This window comes from Coturnix japonica, chromosome 10 (genome assembly GCF_001577835.2).
Source record: "Coturnix japonica isolate 7356 chromosome 10, Coturnix japonica 2.1, whole genome shotgun sequence".
Lineage (NCBI taxonomy): Eukaryota > Metazoa > Chordata > Aves > Galliformes > Phasianidae > Coturnix > Coturnix japonica.
In genome coordinates, this window is record NC_029525.1 from 14,872,852 (window position 1) to 14,900,547 (window position 27,696).

At 43.1% G+C, this 27,696-nt stretch overlaps 1 protein-coding gene and 1 long non-coding RNA gene across 3 annotated transcripts in view; one reads left to right on the plus strand and one right to left on the minus strand.

Annotated features, from left to right (window-relative positions):
• LOC107318879 overlaps window positions 1–23,078 on the minus strand; it is a 53,327-nt gene extending 30,249 nt beyond the window's left edge. For both annotated transcript variants that reach the window (XR_004308542.1, XR_004308541.1), the window contains exons 1-4: window positions 22,969–23,078; window positions 20,607–20,658; window positions 19,571–19,826; window positions 17,508–17,702 (exon numbers count right to left, since the gene is read on the minus strand). This is a non-coding gene — a long non-coding RNA (uncharacterized LOC107318879). The remainder of the gene's footprint in view (window positions 1–17,507; window positions 17,703–19,570; window positions 19,827–20,606; window positions 20,659–22,968) is intronic.
• ARRDC4 (arrestin domain containing 4) lies at window positions 18,419–27,362 on the plus strand. Its single transcript, XM_015873205.2, is given in 9 exon segments — window positions 18,419–18,489; window positions 18,491–18,885; window positions 20,119–20,185; window positions 20,470–20,617; window positions 22,307–22,409; window positions 22,990–23,246; window positions 23,786–23,948; window positions 24,479–24,633; window positions 24,748–27,362. Coding segments are annotated over 9 exon segments (1,416 nt in total). The 3' UTR covers window positions 24,805–27,362.
• Window positions 27,363–27,696: the final 334 nt, after the last annotated feature.

A 27,696-nucleotide genomic window follows, 5' to 3' on the forward strand; every position in this document is an offset into this window, starting at 1 on the left:
GGAGATTTGGTTTTTAATACTGAAGGGTGCCTTCTACTGCTGAGTTCAGTGGGATTATTTTGGGGCTTAGAGATAAGCACTTGGATAAACCATTCCAATCAGTGACTGAGGCATGACTTAAGCAGTAAAGCCGGGCCACATGTAATTCATATTATAAGGTATTTTTATGATGTGTTATTGAATTCCTTTTATTAATCAGTAATTGGTAATTAAAACAGCATCCATACTTCGAAAAAAGACAATTTCAGAATATTTCCAGTTAGAAGAACATGCCATTGAGATGCAGCAGAAAGCATTGGCTGGAAATGGAAGCTGTATGAACCCAGGCTACAGATCAGGTACGGATGTTTCCTGTCCGGGGGACTATGTGCACAGATTACTATTGTAATGGGTGATCTGGGTGAGCACCCGTCTGAAGAGATTCTCTAGCACAGCTGTGCGTAACTTTTCTTAATTCACAGATAACCTGAAAGTGCTTCTGTGGAGGTTCCAGCTCTTGGGTAGCAAATCTGAAGCTTGTCTTGTTTGTATTGTTTACCTCTTCCTTATTCTGCACAAATCGGTCACGAACTCTGAGATTTTTAGAGCACAGTCTGAAAAAAAACATTATTTTGCACAAACTCCTGTTCTACCCATCTTGAAGCCACCCACCAAGGTTATCATGTGGCTTGGAAAGGAAAGCAGACGTGCTCCCAGTCTGTCCTGTAGAGCTTATACCTCTAACATCACATGAGCAGATACAGGGTAAAACTTTAAACTCACTATTCCCTTGAGGGTCATGTAGGACCTCATGAAGTCCGTATTACCACAGAGTCATCTCAGAACATCATAAAGTTAATATTAACTCAGACAGCAAGGTGACTCCCTCAAGCTCTGAGTCAACTGCTGCTTTCCAAACTCCTAGAAGATAAATCTGCATTCTTCTCACTATCTTCTGTAGTTGGTGCAACCTTCCAGGCTCTTCATTGCTGTATTTGTTCTGTCATTTGTTACCGAAATGACACAAGGAAGACAAGGAGTCAGTTTAGAAAGCACATTAATACTGTAAGGAAGGGATGCTCAGAAAGCAAGTTGGGCTATGCTTCATACTGCAGTCAAAGAAATTAGAGGCAGAAAAGGTTACATCATCCAGGTCTTAATTCAGAAATACATGTACTAAAATATGTGGCACATGGTTAAATGCTTTGCTAGGTCAGAGACCTAATTTGCTCCCTGTCAGTAGGGCTGTTCTCTATCATGGACATTTTTAGGGCTAATTAGACTTTGCTCCTGGACATTGCAAGAGCAAAACCCAAGGCATGAATCCTCTGGCACTTCTAAGTGCTGTCAGCATTTTGCAGATAACAACAAATAATAATAACAACCTTTCTGTTTGAGGTCTGTGCTCGAGGTGGTTTCAGGGCTGATCAGATCTGGCAGGAGAATTACCAAGCCAATGAGGACTGCCCCAGCCCCGCGTGAAAGATGCCCCAGATACAGTCCTGAACGTGGAATTATTTTCATGCCCTTTTTTACCTCTTCTCCACCTTCAATTTCTAACCATTCTTGTGGATCTTCTTAGATTCCTCATTCTTAGACTAGATGATAGACTTTGTCTTTGCTGGGTCTGATTTAAGACTATAAAGTATGTTTGCTATTGCATTACTAATCTGCATACAGAACTAGCTTGCGTGCACCTACCCACAGTGTATGATGATCATTAACCTGCTCTCCTGTTCCTGGATTCACTTACTCACTGCAGCTGGTTTGCAAGCTTGCAGAGAAGAGAACTTCCTACACCACTCCTTGTGTGCAGAGCCTAATGTGACTTCCCAGATCAGCACACAGAAGCAATACAAACAACATTCATAGTATCATAATGCTCACTGCACGTGCAAATTTGATACATCATTGGGCACATGTTTTGTACCTGAAATTGTGTGATTGGTTTCAAGGTAACACGCTCCTTCAACATGGTCTCTGTTTTGCTTTCTGAGAGCTAGATTACATTTTTAACCCAGTTGAAACATTTCCCATTCCATCATATAGTAAAGAAGCCTAGGACAAGTGTATTAAAAGCCAATAATATCTAGTTATTAAAGTTAGTTTGTCTGCCCCCCTTTAACAGTCTTTTAAACTGTTTGCTTGAAACTACAGTTCCACAGCTGGCAGGACTGGCTGTGAACACTAGATGGCACTTTGCAGCAAGAAAGGTTAATAGCTTATGCAACTACATGAAGATCTCCCTTATTGCCCTCATTCACAGGGCAGGACTTTTTGCTTACTGTGTCCTCATCACATCATTGGTCCTAATTCAGCATGTAGTCCACAGAGAAATACCTGATCAGTTCCCAGACAAATTCTCATTTCACCAAAGATGGCACAATTATTTCATGAGGAGCTCTTGCTTATATTAATATCAGTCAAACCTCTTCATATTCTGCCTAAAGCTGCAGCACATACAGGAAGCTGTATTGAAACAGAGAGACCTGCAGGTATCTCAGATGCTTTCTTCTGGGTTGGCTCAGGTCAGGGAGCTGCCCTTTTTCCTGTTAACACCTGTAGTGGTACAAGGGCCAGCATTCATGGGAACCTGGCCTCTTTTATTTACCCCTGAGGCTACACTGGAATAGTAACCCATGGCCAGCCTCAGCCTGCCTTGCAGAGCAGGTATGTGAGCACAGTCCAGAGCATCCTCCTCCTCTCTGGGAAGCTGAGGTTTACCCCACCCTCTCCCAGGTTGGGCCTCCAGGCAGCACTGCGCCCAGCAAGTGACCTACAAGTGTGGCACAAGAGCAGGCTGAGGCCACAGTAAACAACTTGCTAGTATCTATTTAGGTGTAAGGGCAAACTGCCACAGATTATACGTTAAACACGACATGTAGGAGGCTTAGGTTCTGTGAGGCTCAGGTTATCCACACAGAGCTGCCAAGTGCAGCAGCAGGCATGGCTGGAGCCCATGCTCTGCACAGAGCTTTGTCCCCATGGCACCTTCCTGGGGTGCTTGGGCTGCAGGGCCACACTTGTGGTAAGGCATCACTTACAGGGAAGCTGAGGCAGAGCTGTTGAGTGCCTACATCTGGAAAGCTGAGTGCTGCTGAGCAGCCTGAGAATGGTCACACCATGTGCTTTCCTCCTTCACCCCTTCCTCCGCACATCTCTCCCATGGCATCCAGGGGAAATCTCCCACTAGTGCTACTTCACTTGTTTCCAAACTCTTTTTCTTTCCTCATATCGCCATTATTCCTTCATCCTTTTGATAATGCTCACACCTCGACTGAATGTCAACTGCTGCTCTTCACACAGAGCTGCAGTGCTTGGCCCCGTTTGATCTTTCCCAATGTCTTTCTTGGCACATTCCACCTTCTGTAGCTTTTTTTCTCTCTTCCTTTTAAATAAAAGATTTCTACATTTTTAAGGATTATTTATTTATCTTCTCCTCCTCACCAAGGTCAGTGTTCCATTGCTTGTAATTATTTCCTCACCCTTCCTACAGATCACTGTACCAGGTCCTCTTTTTTCCTCAGCTCCCTCACTGTCCCTAACTCCCCTCCAACAACTCACTTTTTCACTCAGTGTCTCAGCTCTGCAGTTTGTGAACTGGTCAGGCTACCTACAAGCTGAGTGCATGTTGCACAGCTCCCCCTTATTGCAGGAAGAGCCAAACAATTCCAGTTTCAGAGGTTACCCCTAATACTGACCTGCTCTAACACAGATGTTTGATTTCACGTAACTCTCTCTTGCTTTGTTCTGCCTCTGCTTAATATTGTTTCCCAGCTCCATAGACAAATTGCTGATAAATTCAAGAGTTTTGTCTCAGTACTGAACAGAGACCTTGAAATTGTACCTCAGTCCCACAAGCATGGGACTAATAACCACAGTGCTGCTGCTGGCCTTCACTGCACTTGGTGGCTTCATCAGCGATGGCACAAACAGCAGGGCAGTGGGCTAGAGCCCAGCAGGAGTAATACATTGGTGGCATGAGACCAGCATGGCCTCAGCTGGACTCACCAGCTGGGAAGGCTGTGTCCTCCTGCAGGGCAAGACACAGAGCTGCCCATAGGGGGCTGCTCATGGGGTTCCTTACTGCTAATGGTGATACCTCATACTGCTGTCCTGCCATGGAACACTCACTGCTGGGCCTCAGCCAGTATTGTCTGTGCTGCAAAAACCTTCCAAGCCAACCAAACAATAGATTCTAGCATATTCTGCCATTCTTCTTTCATCACAGAGTATAGAACTATTAACCTAGTAAGGAAGCTTCAGTCTCTTTCCAGTTCAGGAGAATTCTCTCCATTGTTTCCAAAGAAATCTTTCTGGATGTACTGCCAAGAGTGTGCGTTTTCTGACATGTTCCAAGTTGCTTGAAATAACAAAGAATTATCCTCACAATTAAGATCAGGCTGTACAATTTAGATACGTGCCTTAAAAGATTTCCTATTCTCTGCCAGAGATGTATTGTTCTTCCCCATTTAATTTTATTTACTTTTTTTTTTTTAGTGGATGCAACAGTTACGCTGTCATTTATCGGAGAAGAAGGAAGCAGCAGCTGCAGAGCTGTGTATATAAAATAAACAGTGTGGATGAAGCTATCAGAAGCTCAGATTTCAAGGAGGAGAGGGGGAGGATTGTTTTTAATAAGATCTTGTGTCAGTAAAGTTGTGAGACGGAACTGCAGGGTCTTACCCTATTAAGAATACGAGTGGGAACAAATTCTTTCATTTAATGGAACAACAGTGTTAGCTGCATGCATACGGACAGAGGGCTTAATTTAAAAAGTAAAAAGCAATTTGGTCATTCGTGTTCAGGCTTTGGGAACTCCACAGAGCATGCCAGATGCGCTCATTTCTTTTTAACCCCTTGGCTGCAACGCCTGTACATTATGGCAGAGGCACGGCCACGGCGTATTTAGTCAGTTGAACTGTTTTCTCCCTTGAGGAGCTATGCAGGGAGCAGCTGATGCCCAGGGACAGCAGGTGGGAGGGAGGAATCCTGCCCCCAGCTCTGACGCAGTTTTGTTCTGTTAGCTTGGGTGAATTGCTTTGCTTGCCATAGTGCAAACACAGATGCTGATGGTATCAATGGCTGCTACTTGTTTGTTTATTCATCTGTATTAAACCAGTGGCTAGGAAGCCCCGGCAAGCATGAGAGCACCCAGACCAAAGGGCTGTACGGGAGCCAACTGCAACTGTACTCTGAGTTTGCAGCCAAGCACTACAGCATCGCATGCCGTGACATGAATTTGCCCCATCCCTTGCACGCTCACACAGGGACAAGTAGTGCTGCCTTGGAAGGGTACCTGGCTGCTCTGAGGCTGCATACACACAATGAATCACGTCCTAAAACCAATAGAGGCACAGGAAGATGCATGTCCAAAAGCCCAACCTGTGCTGCAGTGTAAGGGGCTCTGAGGTGTCCCATTCTGAAGCACCTCACACAGTGCTTTCAGCAGGGAGCTGAGTCAGTCAAGCACCAAATCAGGCTGGATGAACATCCTTATCACAGGTGTGTTTTCTAATAAAGCCGAAACCATTTTGTAATACAACTAGATACAGCCACAGGTGGTAACAGTAACAACAAACACACTCCTCCACTGAGCAGCACACCTCAGTGCAGAAGGAGCCCAACGAGCTCTGGACAACTCTGACACAACCAACTGTGGCTGTATTTTCATAAACACGCACACAAACACACATGCAAAGCTCTATTGCGGGCATTATTTCATTAACAGCATAATCGTGCAAAATATGCATGTATTTTCTATAATCGTATAATCAGCATATAATTACACAGAGTAGAAAATATAAATATAAATTAAATAGGTGAATGCACTTATTATTCAGATATATATTTCAGTGGTAACCGAAATCACACCAGGGTGTACGTGTGCGTATTTAATAGAGCGTAGGAATGGAAATTGTTGCATTTATAGAAGAACCTGATACAGCTGAGGCCACCTTGCACTCAGACACAGGTTGCAGTGACATTGCATCCAGAGGCTTCAAAAGGCTCTAGCAGTGAGCCTGCATTAGAGGCCTGCTGCAGGCACTGTGGCCAAGTAGGTAACATGGAGAAACAGGAGAATTTCTTTAAAAGATACTCTGCTTTTAGAAGTATGCAACCATGCAGCCATGCAGTCTTACACTAGAGTGTGAAATCACCATCCAGGCCTCTCACATCCCAGCAACCTACACTGATAAAAAGCAGTACAGAAACACTGATAAAAATGGGTCTGGGATTGTTGACCTCCTTTCACTTTCTTCTGTTTACGTGTTGTTGGCCACTAGAGGCAGACTTAGACCTGTGGGGTTTTCTGTCTCACCTAGAAGAGCCACACTCCAGACAAACAAACCCATTAGCCCAGGCTTCTTCCAAGAGAAATATTTTATCATACAGAACAGCTCAGGAATTCAGCCCTAAACGAGGACTGCTTCAGTCACAGATGGGAACTTGGGAACTGCACTAAATCACAGATGGCGTATTTTTTCCTATAGTTCACAAAATGAGCTATTTCCACTCCTTGCTTTTTTTTCACCCCCCTTCTCTGATTTTTCTATTTTGCACATGGCAATTGCAAACACAGATACACATTTTTAAAAGGGCCCTTGAAAACAGTTTCTCTTAATGATGCATGTAATCTTTTCCCGTTCAGCACACCCTAACAACAACGTGTCATCCTTTCCAGAAATTAAAACACAGTTAATTTTAATAGGATTGGGTTTATGTTTTATGCTCTTTGCTTATTTATATCGTGTCATTTCTTTTTTCTTGGATAAGCTTGACTTTCCCTTGTTATCTCTTGAAATATTATCAGCCGTGAGCTGTTTCCTAGACCAAGATGTGGCAGCTTCTGCTGTTGCCACTCATGGGCCACAAGGAAGAGCTGGATCCTCACTCATAGTCCTTACAGTTTGTGTTATCTTAATTCTGAATAATCACCAACAGAAGAAGGTGGCATAGCCCAAATTCATCCCATCAGACTTTGGCTGTTAACTGAGGCAATGTATTCAAGGCACCTTTTAAAAGCCCTCTGTAGTGCGAGGAGAGTGGAAGGGAGAGGGGGAGAAGAGCAGCACTGTGGCACACCAGCAATTCATTCTTTAGAGAAGCTTCTCTTTCTGCTATCCATATAAGGAGCCTAAAGGCAGGCAGGTACTGTGTGCAAGTTGGGAAGAGAGAGAAATCTGGACATCTTCCAAACAACTTAGTCCTAAAACATAAAACAACAGATGGAAAAAGAGAGAGATGGGGGTCCACAAGCAGTCAATGAGATTGTGTTATGAGTTTGTATAGAACACGCCAGTCTCTGCACATCACTGCAGTTCCTCTTTTGAGCTGTAAGTGACAGCAAAAAAAACACCAAAATTGCATTTAATACTTTCCTCAAATTGCTTAATTGCTTTTCCATGTAAACTGCTGCTATGGCTGGCACAGAGGTTTTATCTGTTTGCCTGGAGAAGGACAGCTTATACAATATGGAGAGAAGGTAGCTATGAGCAGATCTCTCTGTTCAGCCACAATTCAGAAAGATTTAGAACTCCACATGTTGATACCAGTATGGAACCAAGTAGGCTGCTACCAGCACCGTGCTGTGATCCAACCTCTGGGGATCCTTTTCTACATCCATTTAACTTTTCCACCTCATTTGCTATCACAAGCTGCTCAGATACTGTCGTCATTTTGTTTCTGTTTTGTATTTACTGATGTTATCAAAAATTACACTTCAGCAGAGGGTAATCAGGGCAGCATTATATGCCCTCTTTAGTGCAGAGGCACTCAAACCTTCATGTGTTAGCCATGAAGCCAAACAGTGAATCAAACAAAAACACTGTGCAAGTCAATGAAAGCTTTCCACAATCCTTTGGCGTGACAGGATTATGGTATTGTTGTAACACTGCATCACATTCAGTCTGAGTTCTGGGTGCTGTATGGAACCCACAGCCAACCAGGCCTTCAGAGTCTTGTGCTGATTTTCCTGACTTAAAAATATTGCTCAGTCTCTTCAGGTTACAGACAGAGATTCTGGCCTAACAAAGAACAGCTCCAATCCCACCACCAGTGCTCCTGCCTGACGCAATCACACTTGCGCACACTATTGCACACTTACACTTTCTATTGCACACTTACTCATGACCTCACTCCAGGTCCTTGCCAACATACATCCCCACACACATCACGTTTTCTAGGAGAAAATGGATGTCTGCAGCAGTGTCTCAGAGGGAGAGTGGCCGCGTTTGTCACATCACATCAAATGGCACCAACCCACCCACAGTCACAACATGACAGAAAGCCCAAGCATGGTCACTCACACAGTGGATCACAGCCAAAGCCCCCATCCTGACTTTGGTCCAGCACTGGTGGTCAGGAGAAGAGACAAACTGTTCCTTAGAGAGTCTGCTCTCTAAGAAAGTCCAAGATGGAACTAGCTCAAGGTATGTGAGAGGTTCTGCCTGCATCTCTAAAATCTCCCCATGAGGGAGCTCTACAGCTGGAATGGATACTGCTCTAGGATTTTAATGCTCATACACCAGCTCTCATAAAGCCCAACTATTGAGTCTTTATGAGGGTGAAGTGGATCTAAGCCTAAACATTTCAGATGTAGTGAGTTTGCAGTCACACCACACACGACTTAGTGAATAACTGATGTGAGGCAAAAAGATGGCAGAGCTGTGTGATCTAACAGCTGTGCAAACAAGCCAGAGAATTGAAAATTCAGGAAGCTGTATCTGCAGGAAAGCATTTCAAAAAAAATCCCTGGTGTCACATCTGGTGGCATCAAATTGTCATTATGACATGGTATTTAAGATGATTTAATGGGTTTATTGCCGAGTAAGAACCTTGGAGTTTGCTTAAACTACTGAGCATTAAAAAGATGTAACTCTTTAAAAGACATTCTGACAAAGTACTGCCTAAACAGTTCATTATCCTTCAGGAACACATACGTATGTGTATCAGCACGTGTGCATGTGGAAATAAACAGATCAACAGGAAAATGAATAGAGCAGATTCATGTGTGGTGTGAGAATTATCTTTGGAAAAATTAATTAGCTCCCCTTTCTCCCTCTCTCTTCTACATCTCATACATCCATACAGTGGGCAGTGGGCAGGATCTCTGTCCACCTTAATTACTCTTCTCTTAGGGCACTGAATCAATGGGTGGTTTTGAAACAAAGGATTCAGCTACTAAAAACAGCCTGGTAAAGTGTCTGGGAAAGGTTACTGATTATAGATGACTTCTAAGAAAAGGTGTCGAGGAAAAAGAAAAGGTGCCTCTTTTCTTGCTGAATATTTCTAATGTGTCTTATTATTTCTTTCACCTTTAGTTCCCGGAACAGTTCTCATTTCCTCTGAATGTTGCGACTTCTTATCTCGAGCCCTTTCAGCTTGTTGATTTTAAATTCAGTCTGGCTAATTCAAATTCAAGGCACACTGCTCCTGAAGTCTTTCACCATCTTCTGATTCCACAGAAGGGGGCTGTTAATAGTATGGGGTTTTGTCAGTGAGGAGCAGTGCAAACTTCCTTTTACACTTATTCCTTTCATACTAGATTGACACGACACATAGCAAGCTAGTCAGACAGTCTTGCTGTACGTGTCTAACTTGGTGATTTTCTCCCTGCTGATTGCATACAGAATGCAGCTTTCCAGCCAGAGGTGCCCTGATGCACCTTAGACAGATGCCCTAAGTAAACAGTAAAGATCGCAGCCTGTGAAATGATACGACAGAGATTTGCCTAATCAGACACATTCCTGAATAATTCCATCAAGTCACCAGGAGCTTTTTATATCATCTATGGCAATTTTCCACCATCGATGCATTTGCCTTTTAACATATGAATAAACTGTCAAAGCACAGGCTGCCTCTGCTAGCCAACCCTGCACGCGTGGAAAATGAAGGAGGGAAAGGCAGCCTTTTACTGATTCAGACAGAATTAGCTGTTCAAATACCAGAAGTAAGCTGGGCAGCACAGCATGGAGCTTCACACATCCCACATCACCACAGAACTCTGCAGTCAGGTGCCTGACCTGGCGCCCAGCAGAGCAGCACACACACACATGGCTTTGTGCAGCGCACACATTGCTGTACAGGTGAGTCCCTGCTGCTGATCCTCCTCCTCCTCCACGTGGTACCCACACAGCCAGCTTGCAGCTGGTCTGTACTGACACTCTGCTTGCCCTGTAGCACCTCACTACTTGTTTACATATCTGACTTTAATTTTCTATCTATCTCAAATTGTTTTTCATTTCTTCTTTTTTTCCCCCTTGTAAAATGCAGCTCTTAGCAAGCAGGAAGCTGGAGTTTGTTTCTCCTAAAGTAAGTCAGCTTCAAGGGGTCTTCAACAGCCAAAGGGCATTTCTTTTTTTTTTTTCACTATCAGTTTGATAGTGAATAATTGTAAGAAGGAAAAAAATCACCTCAGGTTGTATATTGCCACTTCCTCCTGCATTGCACTTAATGAAAACCTTTGATTAGCCTGCTGAAGAGACCCCACATTCAATAATTTGAAGCAAAAGGTTAATGGTGTTATTACAACTATTATCCCTTTTAAAATCATTATCCTCTTGTTTTTTATGTCTATATTACCTTCACCTTTCCATGAACCCACTTTACCAGCTGTTTCCCTCTGTCATAAAGTTTGCTGAACATCATCCTAGGAATAGGACAAATGCCATGTTTTATCAATCCAGCCTAAGGGAATTCTCAGCTTCTCATAACCCAAACTGTAAAAGGAGATTATTACAAAGTTTCTGTGTTGATTTTTGAATTGGACATGAGTACAATTAACGCACAGTTAGTACCAAGGTGCAAAATGCTGCAATTAAGTCACCATCTTACTTGGGAAGTTTTACAGATTAGCAAAGTATGAAAACTGAGACTAATCAATTGTAATTGTTTTCAGAATGGTCGTTTGTTAGAAGCACAAACAGTCCTGAGCAGAAATGCATGGAATGCCCCAAATAAAAACATGCTGAACTGAGGTGGTGAGACACCTTTTCCTAAGAACATCTTCCTAACTGAGACCCTTAAATTGCGCTGAGTTGGGGAGAGATTGATCTGTGAATACACAGCAGTGCCTGAAAGATACTTGAAAATGCACCTTTCTCTGCAGACTTCAGATTTCTTCCATTTGCTGACTTCAGCCACCTCAGTGCAGCTGCCCCATCAACACTGGAGCCACGTCTTCGCTCGTTATGAGGGGTAACTAGATGCTGCAGTGGGGTTTGGCATCTTCAGTAATCCACATTATTTCAGATCCTGTGGACACCATTAGTCAGCATCTTCCTTGATAATACACTGAACCCAGGGTCTGATAGTGGGTCTAGAAGAACTTTTCCACACAGAATAAATCTGCAGTTAATGAAGAAAAGTGTAAAGGGAATGAAAGGCCTTAAAATAATCCAACTTCCTATGCATTCAGTCTTCGTTATGCAAAAATAAAACACACTTCCTGGAGTTCAACAAGAATTTGTTAAAGGTAAAACCTCCACGTGAAAATACATTTGTTGCAGAATGGCAATAGTGCAGCATTTACTGAGCTCTTAGTAAAATAAATGAAGTGCTGTGTGATTGCTTCCTTTGAACACGGGAAAATACAGGTAGTGCATACTAATGCTTCCCAACAATAGTGTCTATCGGGGAAGAGCTTTGATCTGTGCAGATATTTAAGCAGAACAAAGTGTGGGCTTTGCCCATGCCGTTTTTATAATCATGGATGTAGAGAAGTTAATGCCTGTATAACTTCTGTACCATTGCTGGCAGCAGAAGTGCAAGGTTTTCTCTGTGAAATCCCAAACATTTTGCTACCAACCTCTGAATGGCAACTCAGGAAGAAGAAATGGAGAATTTTGCCAGGTGAAAGATGTAACAAGAAGCAAATTCCCGCTATGAAATCCCTGTGATTGACGTGCTCTTGTCATTATCATTGAAAAAAATCTTCGCAGTGTGTTATAATGACAAGAAGATGTGTAATGTTATTCTGATACAAGAAAAGACAGTGTACATCCATTGATCCAAAGAATTCTAATTCACCCCATAAAGTGAGATAAGAATCACTACAGCAGGCAGTTAAAAGTCCATCTCGCCCTGTATCCTGGCTCTGACAATGCCTCGTACTTCATATTTCAGAAGAAAATGTCAAAATAGGAGCCCCATTGTGTGCGCTTCTAAAAATGAACAGTATTAATAGTAAGCATGTTCTTATCTCCCATGCTTTTCACCGCTAGCCAACCATTATTGGCTTCCACAATAGTTACTGTAGCAAGTTGATTTTATACATGTTCTCTTTCATATTGAATCATATATGCATAGCTGCATTTATACGTGCCTGTAGCACACAGCCAATAAATACGTGTGCAGCAACTGAAATAATGTGCCCTAATACTTAAGAATTCATATGCTTTATTTTAAAAGATTAACCAGTTCTTTCAGCTTTTTCATTTCTGTTCTAATCTCAGCTTTCACTGGTAAATGAGAAATATCCCCAATAATGGTTGAAATATTTTTAATAGCTGTCAGCTTACTCATAGCTTAAAAAACAATAAAGAAACAGCTGGTAAAACTGTAACACTGAAGGTGAGGTTTGGGGAAATGGGCCCAGATTCAAATATTTCTGCTTATCAATGGAGGTTTGTGAGAGAAGCTAGAAAAACATAACAGTAGCTAAAAAATAGCTAGAATTCATAGCAGTGTGAGTAGTTCCACCCCATACAAAGTAGCAACATGATGACTGTTAAGAAAACAGCATTAATACTTTCTACTTGGAATCAAGCCACGATTTCCTCACAGCAATATGAGTAAATTCAGAGGTCACAAGAAAGAATGATGGTGTTGCCATCTCCCAATACCTTTAAGACAACATTCTTGGAACTTGATGATCCTTGGGGTCCCTTCCAACCCAAACCATACTGTGATTCTGTGATCCTTCTAGGCTAATGCTCCGATCCAGTGTTTGTGATGGCGTTTGTCTGCATGCACAGGAATGGGGAGGGTGATGTGACTCACATCATTGTGGTCTCCCCAGGGCCTGTGAAATTAATTGAGAGATTCAGACTCCCTACTGTAATGGGACACGCTCATATAAGGTGCAGCTCTGCACTAAGACAATAATTAGATTTAATGCCTCGCAGCATCAGCAGGTTACTGGTGAACATAAGAGGATTCTTTCCCCTGGCTCTGTCAGTCACCTGTGGGGTGTTCTGCCTTCCTCAAAGCAGAGGGAGAAGGAACCCAACGTTCTTTCTTGTGACAACAAGAACATGCCTACAGCTGCAAGGTTATATTGGGCACTAAGGTTTAGGGAAGGAACATAGGATGTTTTGGAGTAAGCTTGTTTTTCCACCTTCTACTAGCCTATTTCTAAATAGGACCATGTGGGGAAATCCCACCTCCAGACACCTTGCCAGTGACGGTACCATCTTCCTTCAGTCCCCAACACTATAATTACATGATGACTGAAATACTAACTTGGTCTTTAAGCTTGATCCAAAACAGGATCCTTGATTCAAGAAAAGCTTAGTAGTTTGTGATACTGGATTAACTAGGTGGGCTTAACACCCAACCCTCCCATGGTGCTACAGGGAAAGAGATTCCACATCATGGAGCAACTTCAGCTACCCCAGGCTTAGAAGGCAGAATATCTGAATGCATTTGCACATGATCCCAAACTGCTTCCTATCCTGCCATCCACTCACAGTATCTCAGGCTGCTGACTCCCCATCCATTGTAGCTCTTACCCTGTGTTCCCTCTTGGCATAAAGTGTTCCATTATATCCTGCTGAAGCAATCTCTTTCCTAAGCCTGGGCAACAACAGCAGCAATCAGAAATGGTGTTGCAAAAAAAATAAATAAATAAATAAACAAAACAAACCCAACTGCTTCACAAGGAACATATCTGCATCTGATAATTGCTACACTGCTCAGCCGTGCTGAGAGGCACACATAGCCCCGAGGGAGACTTCTTCAAGCAGATTCTGTCCAGCAAATAGTGTACTAGGAACTTTAAAAGATGCTGGATATGCCATCTGTGTTTTTGCAGTGATGTGAACCCATGACAGCACTTGGTGTGAATTGGTACGGTTGAAGCGTCACCACAACACACGCATTCCTGTTTGTAAGAATGTTTTAACAAAAGATGAGTTCAGATCCAGACTTGCACTTCCTTTCAGCATGAGGTTTTCTGGTGTGAGATTTGGGTTCATCTCAAGTTCAGCTTTTTTCAGCCTAAGTGTAAAAACATGCACTTTACAATACCATCAAAACCCTCAAATTACAGCCAGGAACACGAAACAACTGCACCAGCACATAAATAAGAACCCAAACTGTGTTTAATTCCCCATCTACTTTCTGGTTATGCATTCCCTTGAGCCTGAACACCAAACCATGAGCCACACATGAATAATGCAACTGCTGTTTCAGAGTTGGATTGGCAGGAAAAATCTGTATCCTTCTCTGATATTACTGGGATCATTTGTGACCACCTTGCTTTGAGTCACTGAAACACAGAGGGCTATGCTTTGCAATTGTAGGAAGCTCTTCCTCAAGAGAAGCACTTCCAGAAGGCCACTTAACTGATGCCAGTAAACCCTATAAATGGTTCTGTCCTTGGAGGGCAGCAGGATGGAGGGTTGTTCTAACCACTGTAATCTACTTCTGCTCCTTGAAGAACCTATCTAAGTTGCAGGCATTCAAAGCCACCCTCAAACAATCCTGTGCCACCCAAATAGTGCTGGATTCAGACTGCTGTTATGCAAGAGAACTAGTTGTAGCAGATCCAGCAATCTGATCCACTACACAGTATTTAAGCAAACAGCAGATTGCTCAAGCGTATTCTTTACCAGTGCATGAAACACCACCATCTCTCACGTGCTGAACTGCAACCCTGGCACACTGGGCTCAGGACTGGCACGTGGATCCTTGTCCTATGGTGGTATTGCTCCGGCCACCTCCCAAATTGTTCACCTGGGAGTGAGGAGGGGATGTGCTGATACTATATTGCTGCTGAAGGATGAAACAGTCATCTGCGCCTCAACTCTTTTCTCTAATCCATCCTCTCATCACTCTCTCCTCCTGAAGGTAATCATAGCGAGGACCTATATCCAAGCACTCAGTGCAGGGGCCTTGACAGTTTGGTTCTCAGCCCCCAGTGGAGTGCAATATACTCTACCCTTGGCAGTCCTACTGTCACTTGTGATTTTCCATTTCCAGACACAGTCTTGTATTAAGATTGGTCTTTTGCCCTTCTAGAGGATTGTGCTTTGTTTGAAAGGCTGCATGAAGAAACACCTGTCAAGATAAAATCTGCACCTTGATAAGAGTTCTGGGCCAGTGCAGCAGCAGTTGCTTTTCTAAATGGACCACGTACAGTACGGCTCTAAAGAATACGCTCAGTGGTATTCATACCTTGGCAGTGGTGACATATCAGACTGTGTTTGCAGCAGCATTTGGAAAAGAATCTCCAGCTCTTTGCAGCCTCCTATGTGTAAATGTCACTTAATTGTCTAAGAAAAATTTGGCTGACCTTTCAATTACCAGTAATAGAATAAAAGCAGTAGAAGACTGTATGTGACAGCAAGTGTCACCGATAGCCAGTTGTCACCTTCCTGTGCTGCACCACAGAGAATTCACACTCCATTCCAGGACTGCATTTTTGGCAGAACACTGATAAAGGAACTCACTGGTAAAAGGATGGGGAATAGGAAAAGAATCATCCCTCATCCTTCCCTGTCCTGACTCCATGAACAAATCCAGGGACAGGATTTCTGAGTATCTGTAAAAAGACCCTACATTCTGAGAGCATTTGTGGAACTTATGACCTTCTTTCAGCAGGAAACATTGCATAGTTGAGACTATTTGCAGATAAAGGTCTGAGTACACGGACAAACCCACCCAGCCATGCAGAATTAACATCAATATGAAATTTATGTGCTATTTTTGAGTTCTGGGCCAGTATATGTAGATTATACAACTGTTTACACAGCTGTTGTTGACTGCATTTGGGAGACATTCATTCAAGTAGTGCATATCTCATGGCTCTTCCACTGAAATACACAGCCATGTAGTCACTGTTTTGTCTACCATGTTCAGTACTGGATAAGAAAGACACTTGAGTGGATGTTATAGTACAGCAATCTCACATCCAGTTTGTAAATGAGCTGTTAGCAGCAGTGTTTATAAACACTTCTCAAACTCCTCCTTTGAGTTCACTCTGTTAAAACTGTCAGGCTGATGATTAAGATCAGGTAAGTTGAACCGATAACTTCTGCATGACTCAAGAGCCTCGTCTCAGCTTCTATCTAGCAAGTTTTTCACTTCCTTCCCAGTCACTGCTTTGACCCCCCAAAACAGAGACCTTCTTGGCAGAGGTCACTGTTGTTAAGACCACTTCTCATCCTGAATATTGTACAGAACATGGGTTTGTGTCTTCTTTGAGACTCAAAATCTATGCGATACCTTCAAGTTCTTCTGACAAGTTTGAGCCCTGAGAGCCTATTTTCAAATACATGTACTGAGATAAATTGGACATAATTGTTATACCTAGAAACCTAATCAGCCAGGTCCATCTAAATACAGTGATCTGACCGCAAGAGGCAATTAACCATCAGAGCTACGATGTTACCAGCAGCTGTAGATGTTCTTTTAGTCCCTTCACCCTCAGGGTAGGAGCTGATAACAGCTTCATTTTCAGAGCTTTTCTTTTTGTATTCTTTACTCTTACAGTCAAACCTGACTATTAGCTTCCTCAAACAGCTGATTCTTACACAGTCCTCAATAAAGAAGCAAAAATAAGTGACAAAGTATAATCAAGTACTTTGGTAATTCACTCATATAGGGAAAAAGAACAGGAATGTGAGATTTTGGTGTTTTTCCTTACATTCACTGTACTTTTAAACACAGTTGCAGGAAATCACTTCTGTTGTATGCAGGCAGATCTGACAAACAAATAATCAGCAAACCAGCACACAGACCTACCTGAACACATTCTGTTATCCTGCTACAGAACTAACGTGCTGCTTGCTAATGTGAAGATCTGGATATAAGGAAGAGGTTTAAGTGGAACTGGACGCTCAAGCAGCATTAAATGAACTAAAAATAACAAAGATGGCAAGATTCCATAAAAAACCACATCCCAAACACGATGCAACAGTTGTAGTTTCTCTAAAGCACCTAAAATTTGTTTCAATGCAGTTGTCACAGTGTCGGTTCCTTTAGTTACACCTTCAGTGTGAGCTGGGGAACCTGTGGCCATGCTTCCAGATACACTAAGTGGATTCACACCATCTGTGAGCTCAGTCCCCATATGGTTACCAATTAATGTCAACTTGTAGCAATAAAAGGTGCTCTAAAGGCCACAGGTGGCCTTCAGCAATGACATCACCACAGAAGTACCTGAACAGAAGCCTATGTTTCATAGGACAGGATGTCACAGAGGTACATCGTGGATGGTGAGGAGCACTAATGCTGCTGTGTCAGTTATTTAAAGGCCGAGGCTCTGACTACAGAAAACATTTTTTGATAATTCCAGTAATTACCTGAGTCAGCAGGGAAGTGCAGAGCTGCTGCTTGACTGGGCTCACCATGGATGTAATGATGCAGGAAGCAGAGGATGATGGAAGCTCCAAGCACAGAGCTGACTCAGGCACAAGTGCCACTTCTTTGTCACCGCTGTAGACGCAGGGAACTCATTGCTTCACGAAGAGACGTTGGGCAACCACAGAACAGGAAACCTGGTACAGAAACGTTACACTCAGTGACCAGCACATGAAGGCACCTGGGTTTGTGAGGTGCAGGGCTGGAGTTGGGGCACGGGGCCACACCACTGCTGGGCCTGGCCTGCTCCCCTCCTGACACACATGCATGAAGAGCTGTGGGTTTTCCCAAGCTTTTAAGTCAACAAACTGGGGGGACACAATGCACTACACAGCCTTGCCTGGTTTCCATTGTCAGTGAGTCCCACTACCCTACAGAGAGAGGCTGAGCCTGCAGCACCATGCCCCCATCTCAGCCCATGGGCAGGAACCTCTGAGGCCTTGGCTGCCGTGCGGCCGAGACCAGGACCAGGACCAGGACCAGGACCAGGACCAGGACCAGGACCAGGACCAGGACCAGGACCAGGACCAGGACCAGGCCGGCTCCACCTTTGGAGGCCACCGCCCCCACTCGCCCCGTGCCCCATGTTGTCCCATGTTGCCCCTTGTTGCCCCATGTTGCCCCGCCCCTTCTGGGCTTCGCCCCGCCCCCTCCCGCCTGTTTATCCACGAGCTGTACACGTGGTGGCCGCACGCTCCCATTGGTTCCCGATCCGTGCAGCTGTATTTTTCTCACCAATCAGGCTGCTGTCCACGCGCGGCCGCCTCCAGCCGATTGGCTGCTGTGCGGCGATCACGCAGCGTGACGCAACGCGGCCGTGAGCCCGCCGGGAAACGAGCGTCACCCGCGACGAATGGCGCTGCGAGCTGCCGAGCGGCGACCAATGAGAAGCGACCCGGGGGGCGGGACTTAAACCGAGGGTGCCCAGAGACGGGCGGGTTTTAAAGCTCCCGTCCGCGGCGGCCGCTGGTTCCCCGGGCGGCCGGGGAGCGATGGCGGCGGCCGGGCCGGGCCCGGGCCCAGGAGCCGGCGGGAAGGTGAAGACGCTGGCCCTGGTGCTGCAGGACGAGGCCCGGCGGGGCGGGTATTGCAGCGGGGACACGGTGTCGGGTCAGGTGCTGCTGGAGCTGGCGGGGCCGCTGCCGCTCCGAGGGCTGCGCTTGGAAGCGGCGGGTCGGGCCCGAGTCGCGTGGAGCGAAGCGACGGGAACAGTGAGCTCGGCTGGGGCCTGCGGGGCTGAGGCGGCGGCGGGGCCGCGGAGAGAGGCCGAGGTGCGGTACCTGGATGTGCGGCAGAACCTGCTGCGGTGTGCGGAACAAGGTGAGGGGGAAACGGAGGGGACACAGCCTGGTAACGGGGCTGCTACAGCTTCATCCTGACCCTGTGCCGGGATGCCTCGCTGCGAGCTCCAGGCCGCGAGCACCGCACACAGTGATGCTGTACGGGCAGCAGCTCCCGGGCCGAGGATGCTGGAGCTCCTCCAGTGGCCACCCGCGGCAGAGCCGAGCAGTTACAGGACGCGGCACCGCGTTGTGTAAGCGATTATCTGCAGGGAAGTCATGTCAGGCCTTTGGGAGCGCTATGATGGTAGGCCCTCGATAGGTGCGTTAAGATTACATCAATTCATAAGAATACGTTTCATAATATCGGCTTTAGATTGCAGCTTTTTAGTGCAGAAGGCAGCTTAATGGTTAAGTGAAAAAGCAGATCAGCTGCAGCCGTAGAACTGTGGAGTCATTGCGGTTGGAAAAGACCCTTAAGGTCACCCTGACTAACACCGACACTTGGAGGCGACCACTGGCCCACATCCTTTGGTGCCACATCCACAGCTCACAAATACCTCCAGGGATGGTGACTTCACCACTGCCCTGTTCAGTGCCTGACCGCCTTCCCATGAAGGAATTCTTCCTGATAACCAACCTAAACCTGTCCAGGTGCAGCTTCATCTGTTTCCTCGTGTCCTATCGCTTTATCACCCGAGAGACCGACAAAGACCAACACCCACCTTGTTGTGCTCTCCTTCCAGGCAGTTATAGAGTGTGGTGGGGTTTCCCCTCGGCCTCCTGCAGACTGAACATCCTCTGTTTCTTCAGCCGTTCCTCGCGTGTCTTGTCTCCTCATCCCTTCACCCAACTTTGCTGCTCTTCTTTGGATGCAGTCTGATATCTTTCTTGAAGTGAGGGGCCCATAACTGAGCGCTGTACTTGAGATGGTCTCACTGGTGCCAGTTACAGAGGGATAATCACTTCCTTATCGCTGTCCTGTTAAAAAGCAGAAGGAACTCACTGTGTGCTTTTCAGAAGCCGTTTTGGATTGGTTGGTTGGCAGCATCTTGAACTGAAACTCCAAGACTCTGTGTTTCCTTGATATTTTTTTTTCATTGAAGTCACACTACAGAATAAATAAAGTGTGGGCTCCAATCCAGAACCCATTGGGATCAATAAAAACTTCTACCAGTCCCTTGCATCTGGGTGTTTATGATTTATACAAGCCTCTGCTTTGTATTTCTATTTATGGAGTGACTAAAATACACTATTCGTTTCTACCCTACAGGTGAGGAAGGCTTAGTTCTCTTAGATGGAAGACATGCATTTCCCTTCAGCTTTCAACTCCCACAAGAGTAAGTTAAATAACACAACCTGAAGGGATAGTGCTGGACGCTGCTTGTTGTGGAAAATTAACTCAATGTAATTTGACTCATGCTTTTTTAATATTGGACTGATAGCTCAGCTTTGTATGTTTGTCTTAATCAACCACCGGGCTGTAGACGTGCCCTGTTTGTTACACCTTCCCCAAGGCCCTAAAAGCACAAGATGTAAATTAGTAAATGTTTATATACACAGCAAGTGTCCGTGTTTGGAACTGAATTATAAACCTACAGTAATATACCTTGGACTGTTTCAGACCTCTGGTGACCTCTTTCACTGGGAAGTATGGCAGTATTCAGTACTATGTGAAAGCAGTTCTGGAAAGACCTGCAGCACCTGATCAAAGCGTACAGACAGAGCTTCAGGTCATCAGCCATATCGATGTCAACTCACCAGCTTTATTGGTAAGAGGGTCCTCCGCTGCCTCATCCTCCCTTAAGACCAGCTGTAGGAGATGGAAAAAAAACAATAATAATCATGTCCCATCCAGCCATAACCATTTCCATGTTATTCTAGAGAGCCATTTTCTGACTTCTGAAAGCATATAAGCTCCCTAAGCTTTTCTCTATAAATGATGATCTTAGATTGTGTGAATAGCAAACAGAGGGTTGTTGATTTTTTGTGTTGCGGGTTGTTTCTTTAATACCATTGATTACAACCCTGCTGGCAGAGGTGCTCTTGCCAAAAAGTTATGCAGGCTTCAAATGCATAAATAATGCTTAATAATAATAATGCACAAGCGTAAAGTAGTTACTCTTACCAGAGCAAATACATTCACACGGCTGCAGTGTCCTAAACTCTTCAATAATAGTAGGTTGAGGAACAATAATTATAGAAGAGTATTAATCATGCCCAGCCTGTCATTTATGGTCTGGCCATTATGTTACGTATCCTTCCATTTTGCATGTCCTTTTCTAACATTAAGTGTGTGCATGCAGCTGTTCCAGAGATCTTTTCAGTTATTTCCTTATGACAGATTTGGACACATTAAAGCAGAGCTTCTAATAGTCACCAGCAATACTGTAGAGTAATAAGAAAGATCAGGCATTAAGTAATGAGAAAATAGGCAAGATAGAAGCTAACGAGCTGGATTCTTTTATCTCAGCCCATATTATGAAAATAATATAAAATTATACCTTGCATTTTCATGATAGCAACGGGATCTAAATGGTTATTCATTTAAATATGAATGAGTAATTTCTATTTTATTTAAAACGCTGGGATAATTTTAACATTTCACCATGATGAACATAGCTAAGAGATGTTTTTAGCACTTTTTTTTTCCTTCCTTTTATGTGCTTACATTTGAATCTCTCCAGAGCTAAAACTTATAGAATTGTTTTGGCAGTGACATCTGGAAGCAGAATATAGTCCTTTTGTTCATCAGTGTATGACAGGAGTGTGGAGACAGCATGTCTGGTTACTGCAAGGATAGTACAGAGCTGACCATAGGCTACTGCACAGGAGGGGCAATGAGTCATAGAGCAGCCATTGCTCATAGTGGATTACAAGAAATGCACCAAAAAACCTGCAAGTTTTTGGAGCAATTGGATGTTGTGGGGTTTTTTTGTCACAATGTTAAATATTAGGGGTTTGCGTGGATTACAAGTTGCAGAGATGTATCCCCTTAGCTCAGTGTGTATACATTTGTCCTTTCTTGTTAGATACACACAGATAAAAATAGTTTACCTGTTTAACTACGGCTTGCAGATGGAATTAAGGCCGCGTTTTTCTGCAGCAGGGTTATGTAAGGGCATAAATACAGCAGCGCTTCCTTAGACTTTTAAAAAGGAACACCTACAAAATTTGTTGAATCAATCTTTTTTGAGAACCTCAATTCAAATACACTCAGTCTCCATCTTCTGCATTTGATGCCTCTGAAATGCAGACTCAAGCTTTGAAACAGTCCCATCCTCAGACAGCCAAGACTTGCTGCCATTTCACATGGTGGGCAAAACACCAGTTGCATTCAGTAGTGCAAAGATTCAAATCCAAGGGGATTTTAGAATAGATTTCAATGATTCTCATGTATTACAGTGAACTTGATTGATAACTTCATGCAATAAAATGGAAAATAACCCTTTGTTTTATAGACACCTGTTCTGAGAAGTCAGGAGAAGATGGTTGGCTGTTGGTTTTTCACCTCTGGGCCAGTGTCTCTGAGTGCCAAAATTGAGAGGAAGGGATACTGTAATGGTAAGAGGAATTGTTTTCACCCTTCAGGACACGAGTATTAAATAGCTAAGATGATTTTTTTTCATCCCTGTAAAGGCAACATTAGAAAGGAAGCCCTGTCAGTAAACTCAATGGAAAAGCCACAAAGAAAGAACAACATGCTTTTAGCAGGATTAAAGTACATCATGGGGGATATGGGGTTTTTCCATGTCCTGTTTGTGTAGGTTTACTCTTCTGTAAGAAAGAGCGTTAGCAGCTTCTTTCAGATCTTGATAATATTAGAGACATGGAGGAAATGGAAGGTTCTGGGATGCAATTAGTACTGCATAGAAGGAAGACTGGTACATAAATTGCGAATAAAGCTTTTAGCATTTGTTGATATTTTGCTTAATGTTTTAAAATGAATCATTGTTTATGCATAAAACGCAGTAAGTGGCTTTAATTCTGCTTCGATGCCAATTCCATAAAGAAACTAGCTTGAGGAAATTAGCAAGTGTTGTTCTCATTTTTAAGGTGGGTGATGTACAGGCTGCAATATTTGATATTTCTAAAAGAAAGCTGGTAAACACAAGTTACTCACTGAACTCTTTCTGGTTTTAAGGGGAAGCCATTCCGATCTATGCAGAAATCGAGAATTGTTCTTCTCGCTTGATTGTTCCAAAAGCTGCCATTTTCCAAACACAAACGTACCTGGCCAGTGGGAAGACAAAAACTTTCCGTCAGATGGTTGCCAATGTACGAGGAAACCATATTGCCTCTGGGAGTACAGATACCTGGAATGGGAAAACTCTGAAGATTCCACCTGTATCCCCGTCTATACTTGACTGCTGTATTATTCGTGTAGAATATTCATTAGCTGTAAGTATGGATTTTCTTTACAGATACGACTATTGTTTAACAACTGCTGAAAGCTACATTAGTTTGGGGACAGAAGGATTTTCATTACCCAGCAGTTCATACGTTTTGAACTGGGGAGCAACAGTAAATGCCAGTAAATATCATATGCAGGTGACGGACTGAAAACCACGACGAGATTCTGAAACTGAAAGATAAGAGTAATGAGGGAAGCAGCAGCTCAGTTCTAGACTTGCAGAGGTTATCCGGAGACAGCTTTCTTACTGAGTGAGCTCTTCTAGTTGTTCTCTTCAGAAACAGGAGGGCAGGACTGGAATCAACCTGTTTTGGATGTATATTTTAAATGTCATCTGCAGACAAGGCATAGAAAGAAGGAAATGGCTGAAACATAATGAAAGCTGCCAGCACGTTAGTTAGACATCTGGGATGAAGAAAGCTAATTTTTAAAGATCTGCAACAGAGGCAGGATGGCAGCTTCTGGGAGCATTAATTCAATGGAATCTAATGATGTCTCTTTCTTTTATTTGGGGGTTGTCACATAGGTGTATATCCATATTCCCGGTGCTAAGAAATTGATGATCGAAATGCCTCTAGTGATTGGCACTATTCCATGTATTGGCTTTTCAAGCAGAAACTCCAGCATTACCAGCCAGTTTAGTATGGATATGAGTTGGCTGGCCTTAACCCTGCCAGAACACCCTGAAGGTAATATATATATCAAATTTTTTACAATACCACATAACATTGTTCACAACAAAAAGATAGCAGTGGCAGTTTGAGGACTAGATCAATAAAGGAAGTAGACCACTGAAGTACAGCTCATGAGAAATAAAGCATGTCAACCTAACTGAAAACCCAAAAGGAGCGATGGGCATATTGTAATTCCAACTTTCCTCAAGAGTCTCTTCACCTCTAACTGACTTCAACTAAATCTTGAACTAACTAACCTCTGATAGCACTTCTACTTCTGCAGTAGAATTAGAACTAAGGCATCTAAACGCTCCTTCATAAAACACCATTATCTTGCTGGAGTAGCTCTAAGAGCATCTGCAGCACGCCTGCTGAATCACTTAAGCACACTAATGCCATGGTTTCAATACAGTATTTACTTTATAAAATCTAACGTTATATACTACATGATATGTACAGTCTTCCTGGTCTTGGATTTTGTCACGCATATGTTGTCTTGCCAAAGAATACTTTAAAATTTCACAGTATTATCTCTTGTGTTTCAGCACCACCAAATTATGCTGATGTAGTGTCTGAGGAAGAGTTCTCCAGACATGTTACTGCTTATCCACCACCAATCGACTGTGAGGAACAATTGTGTTGTCCTGTGTTTGCTTACATACAAGAGTTCCGGTTTCAGCCTCCACCTCTTTATTCCGAGGTAAAAAAAAGTCTCTGCTGAATCTTTAAGTGGTATTTATCCTCACATGGGGGAGGGAAAGTATTGGGATGCAAGAATTACAGGCAGTAATTATTGACTTCCTTCTCCCTGTAGGTTGATCCACATCCAACTGACGTAGAAGAATTCCAGCCTGTTTCATTAATGCTTTGAAGAGGGCTTGTAATGAGGACCGTGGTGTTGAATGTCTTCTCTGCTTCAGCTGACTGCGCTGCTAAAAAGGAGACGGTTTTCTTTTTCACAACTTCAGTTTGAGAACAAAAAGGGCAAAAGGAATGGAGAGGGATGTATGAGGATGTCTGGGGACAGAAGAGAATCCGCTGGATTAGCCTGCACAGAAGATGCTGTGGAAGCAGCTCCGCTTGGGGAACATGAGAAGTACTGGGAAATACTGAATGCTTTCTTTAAAAAGTGGATGTACTGCATGAAGTACACAGCGGAGGTATGAGGATCTTCTGAAGAGAAAACAATGTATATTTTGTATGGAACACACTGGAAGAATTTAAGTAAAGATGATGTTGGGAACTTGCTTAGTAGAACACGGTTAGCAGAACAGAATGTGGGGTAAGAAAATTGTTCCAAAAGATGTTCAAGGGGCTTCTGTTTGCGTCCAAGAATGGAACACTACTACGGTGTGGAGCGAAATCTTCACTCTAGCTTAACCTTTCATTTCATGAGAGCCTGCCAAGTGGTACTGTTCATTAACTTATTCTGATTCTAAAGATGTCATGGATGACAAAATAGCTATTATGCAATATTATGAAGACAACCATTTACTGAATGAAAGATAAGAGTATGTAAAAGAAAACTGAATTTTGATATGAGCTTATGCACTATGCTTTCTTTCAAGGGATTTCTTAAGGGAATTATTCTAGCCTTTTCTACTGTATTGTTCTTTTTCTGCATCTTAGGCCTATGGGTAGCATGATAAGGGGAAGCATGGCAAGGGAAGATCCTTTTGCCAACAGCAGGTATACTTCACAATATGGACAATACTTATTTATTCGGAAGCCTTTATAAGCCTACCTCTGTTCTGCAAATGTACTTATGGTCAGATCTGAGACCAAAAAAAGAGTCCTGTCTAAGCTCCAGGATACTTCAAGGTCCTGAAAGGGACCCTGAACAGTTTCTGTGGTTAGTGAATGAGATGGAAAGCATAGAGAGAAGCTTAAATACACCCCGAATAGATATAGCATATAATTGAAGTGGAAGCAGTCACCAGAGGAACAAAATCCTTTGGTAATGGCACAATGCTTCTCATTACTCCTGCATTTTTGTCTAGAGATCTATTGGCAGGGGCTGCACTAGTCATTTGCTATCCATCCTATTTTTTGTTACTGTTTCCTTGTTTGTTTTTGCTGTCTAATTTTGTTTTTGTGCAATATTTTAATGTTTTTCTTCCTCAGGTCACGTAGAACAGTAAGTTTTTGCTGCTAAGAATGAAGGCACATCTTATTACTTGGCCCTTTGCTGCCTTCGTTTAAAGTAGAATGTTTGCTTCCTGCCAAGCATCAATTGGAATAAGTAATCCACCATGAACAGATGACTTAACGAAGCAGAAACACAGCATTCTCAATATGCATGTTTACAGTCAAGTCTTTAAACTACAGGGAATCTTGAACTCCTAGAACTACTCCATATGTCTTACAGAAGGGTTTTGGGATAAAACCCGGTGCTTCATGCGGTTAAAACATCGTACTCTCTGATCACTACAAGAATAGCAATTGGGTTTCTTTCATTTCACCAGTAACTGCAGTTTAAAGAAGTCTGAATGTTTTCTATGAAATCTGTCTTCATTCAAGAAGCAGGGATTTTTCTACACACATATACGGATATATATTTTTAGTCTTCTTTTAGTACGACTTCCTTACATTGTCTGATTTCTAGCACTTCACCTCAAGTCACTCTTACATCACTGTAAAAGTCATACTGATGAAGATCCACATTTCTAAACTGCAGTTACATTTTTCATTTGCAAACTGAAGTATCGTCATCTATGGCAAATGCAGCTTTAACCAAAATTTGAGTGCATGTTTTAGAACGGATGCTCTCAAAATGAGTATTCCTTGTCTTAAGTCTCAACGTGTAGCTCTCATGCCTTTATTTCAGTGTTGGCCTGCCAACAGTGCAGGATTTTCTTTTACATATCACCTGGAAAGGGAACAAGCATAATTTCCTTAAATGGACACCATTATGGTTACTTGAAAAATACTGTGGCTGTGTATTAATTTGCATGTTAACAACTCAAAATCTTATCTTCAAGAATATTACGTGGTTTTTTTTTGTTAATTCCTGATAGGTGATGTGTGTTATCCGGTTATTTGATGGGTACCAACATGGTCAGGCAAACAAAAGATGAAGAGTAAAGATGTGCTTTGTTGCTGTTGTTGGTTTTTTTCCTTCTACGAGTTGTTCTTCATTAATTGCAGATAAACTGTGGCCTTAGATTGTTTGCTGCAAAAAAAAATAACTACTAAAATGTGTTTCTTCGGAAGCACACACGGTCCTTCAAAGGAGGTTAAAAACAAGATCAAGTTCTGCTCTTGGACACTTGGCTTAGTGCAGAAATTGGTCCTTAATGTTTGCACAATAAGTTCAATAAGCAGGGGGTTGTTTTGATAACTTAACTGTGAAACAGTTGAAGAGAGACAAAAGTAAAAAATAAAAATTAAGAAAAAAAAAGAAAAAAAAAAAAGCTGTTTAACATCCAGGAACGTGATTGTATTTTGTACTAATATGAGCCCCATGGGTTCCTTTTTTTGTTAATAAAAGGATAAAACTCACATAGTGCTGTTCCTGTTGGTTTCAATATCTGTACAATGAAAAACTGTTGTCTTTTAATTGTCTTTAAAAATATGTGTTTAAACGTGTGATAAATGATGCCCTGTTCCATACAAGGGTAGAGAAGGTGCTGCAGGTTTGTGTTTGCAGCTCTGATGTTTGAACTGGAACACAATTCCCATAGCGAGCAATAGAGATCGCTTCATCAGCTCCTGCACTGGGCCCTATTCCAAGCTCCTAAAATACCACGTTCTGTTATTTCAC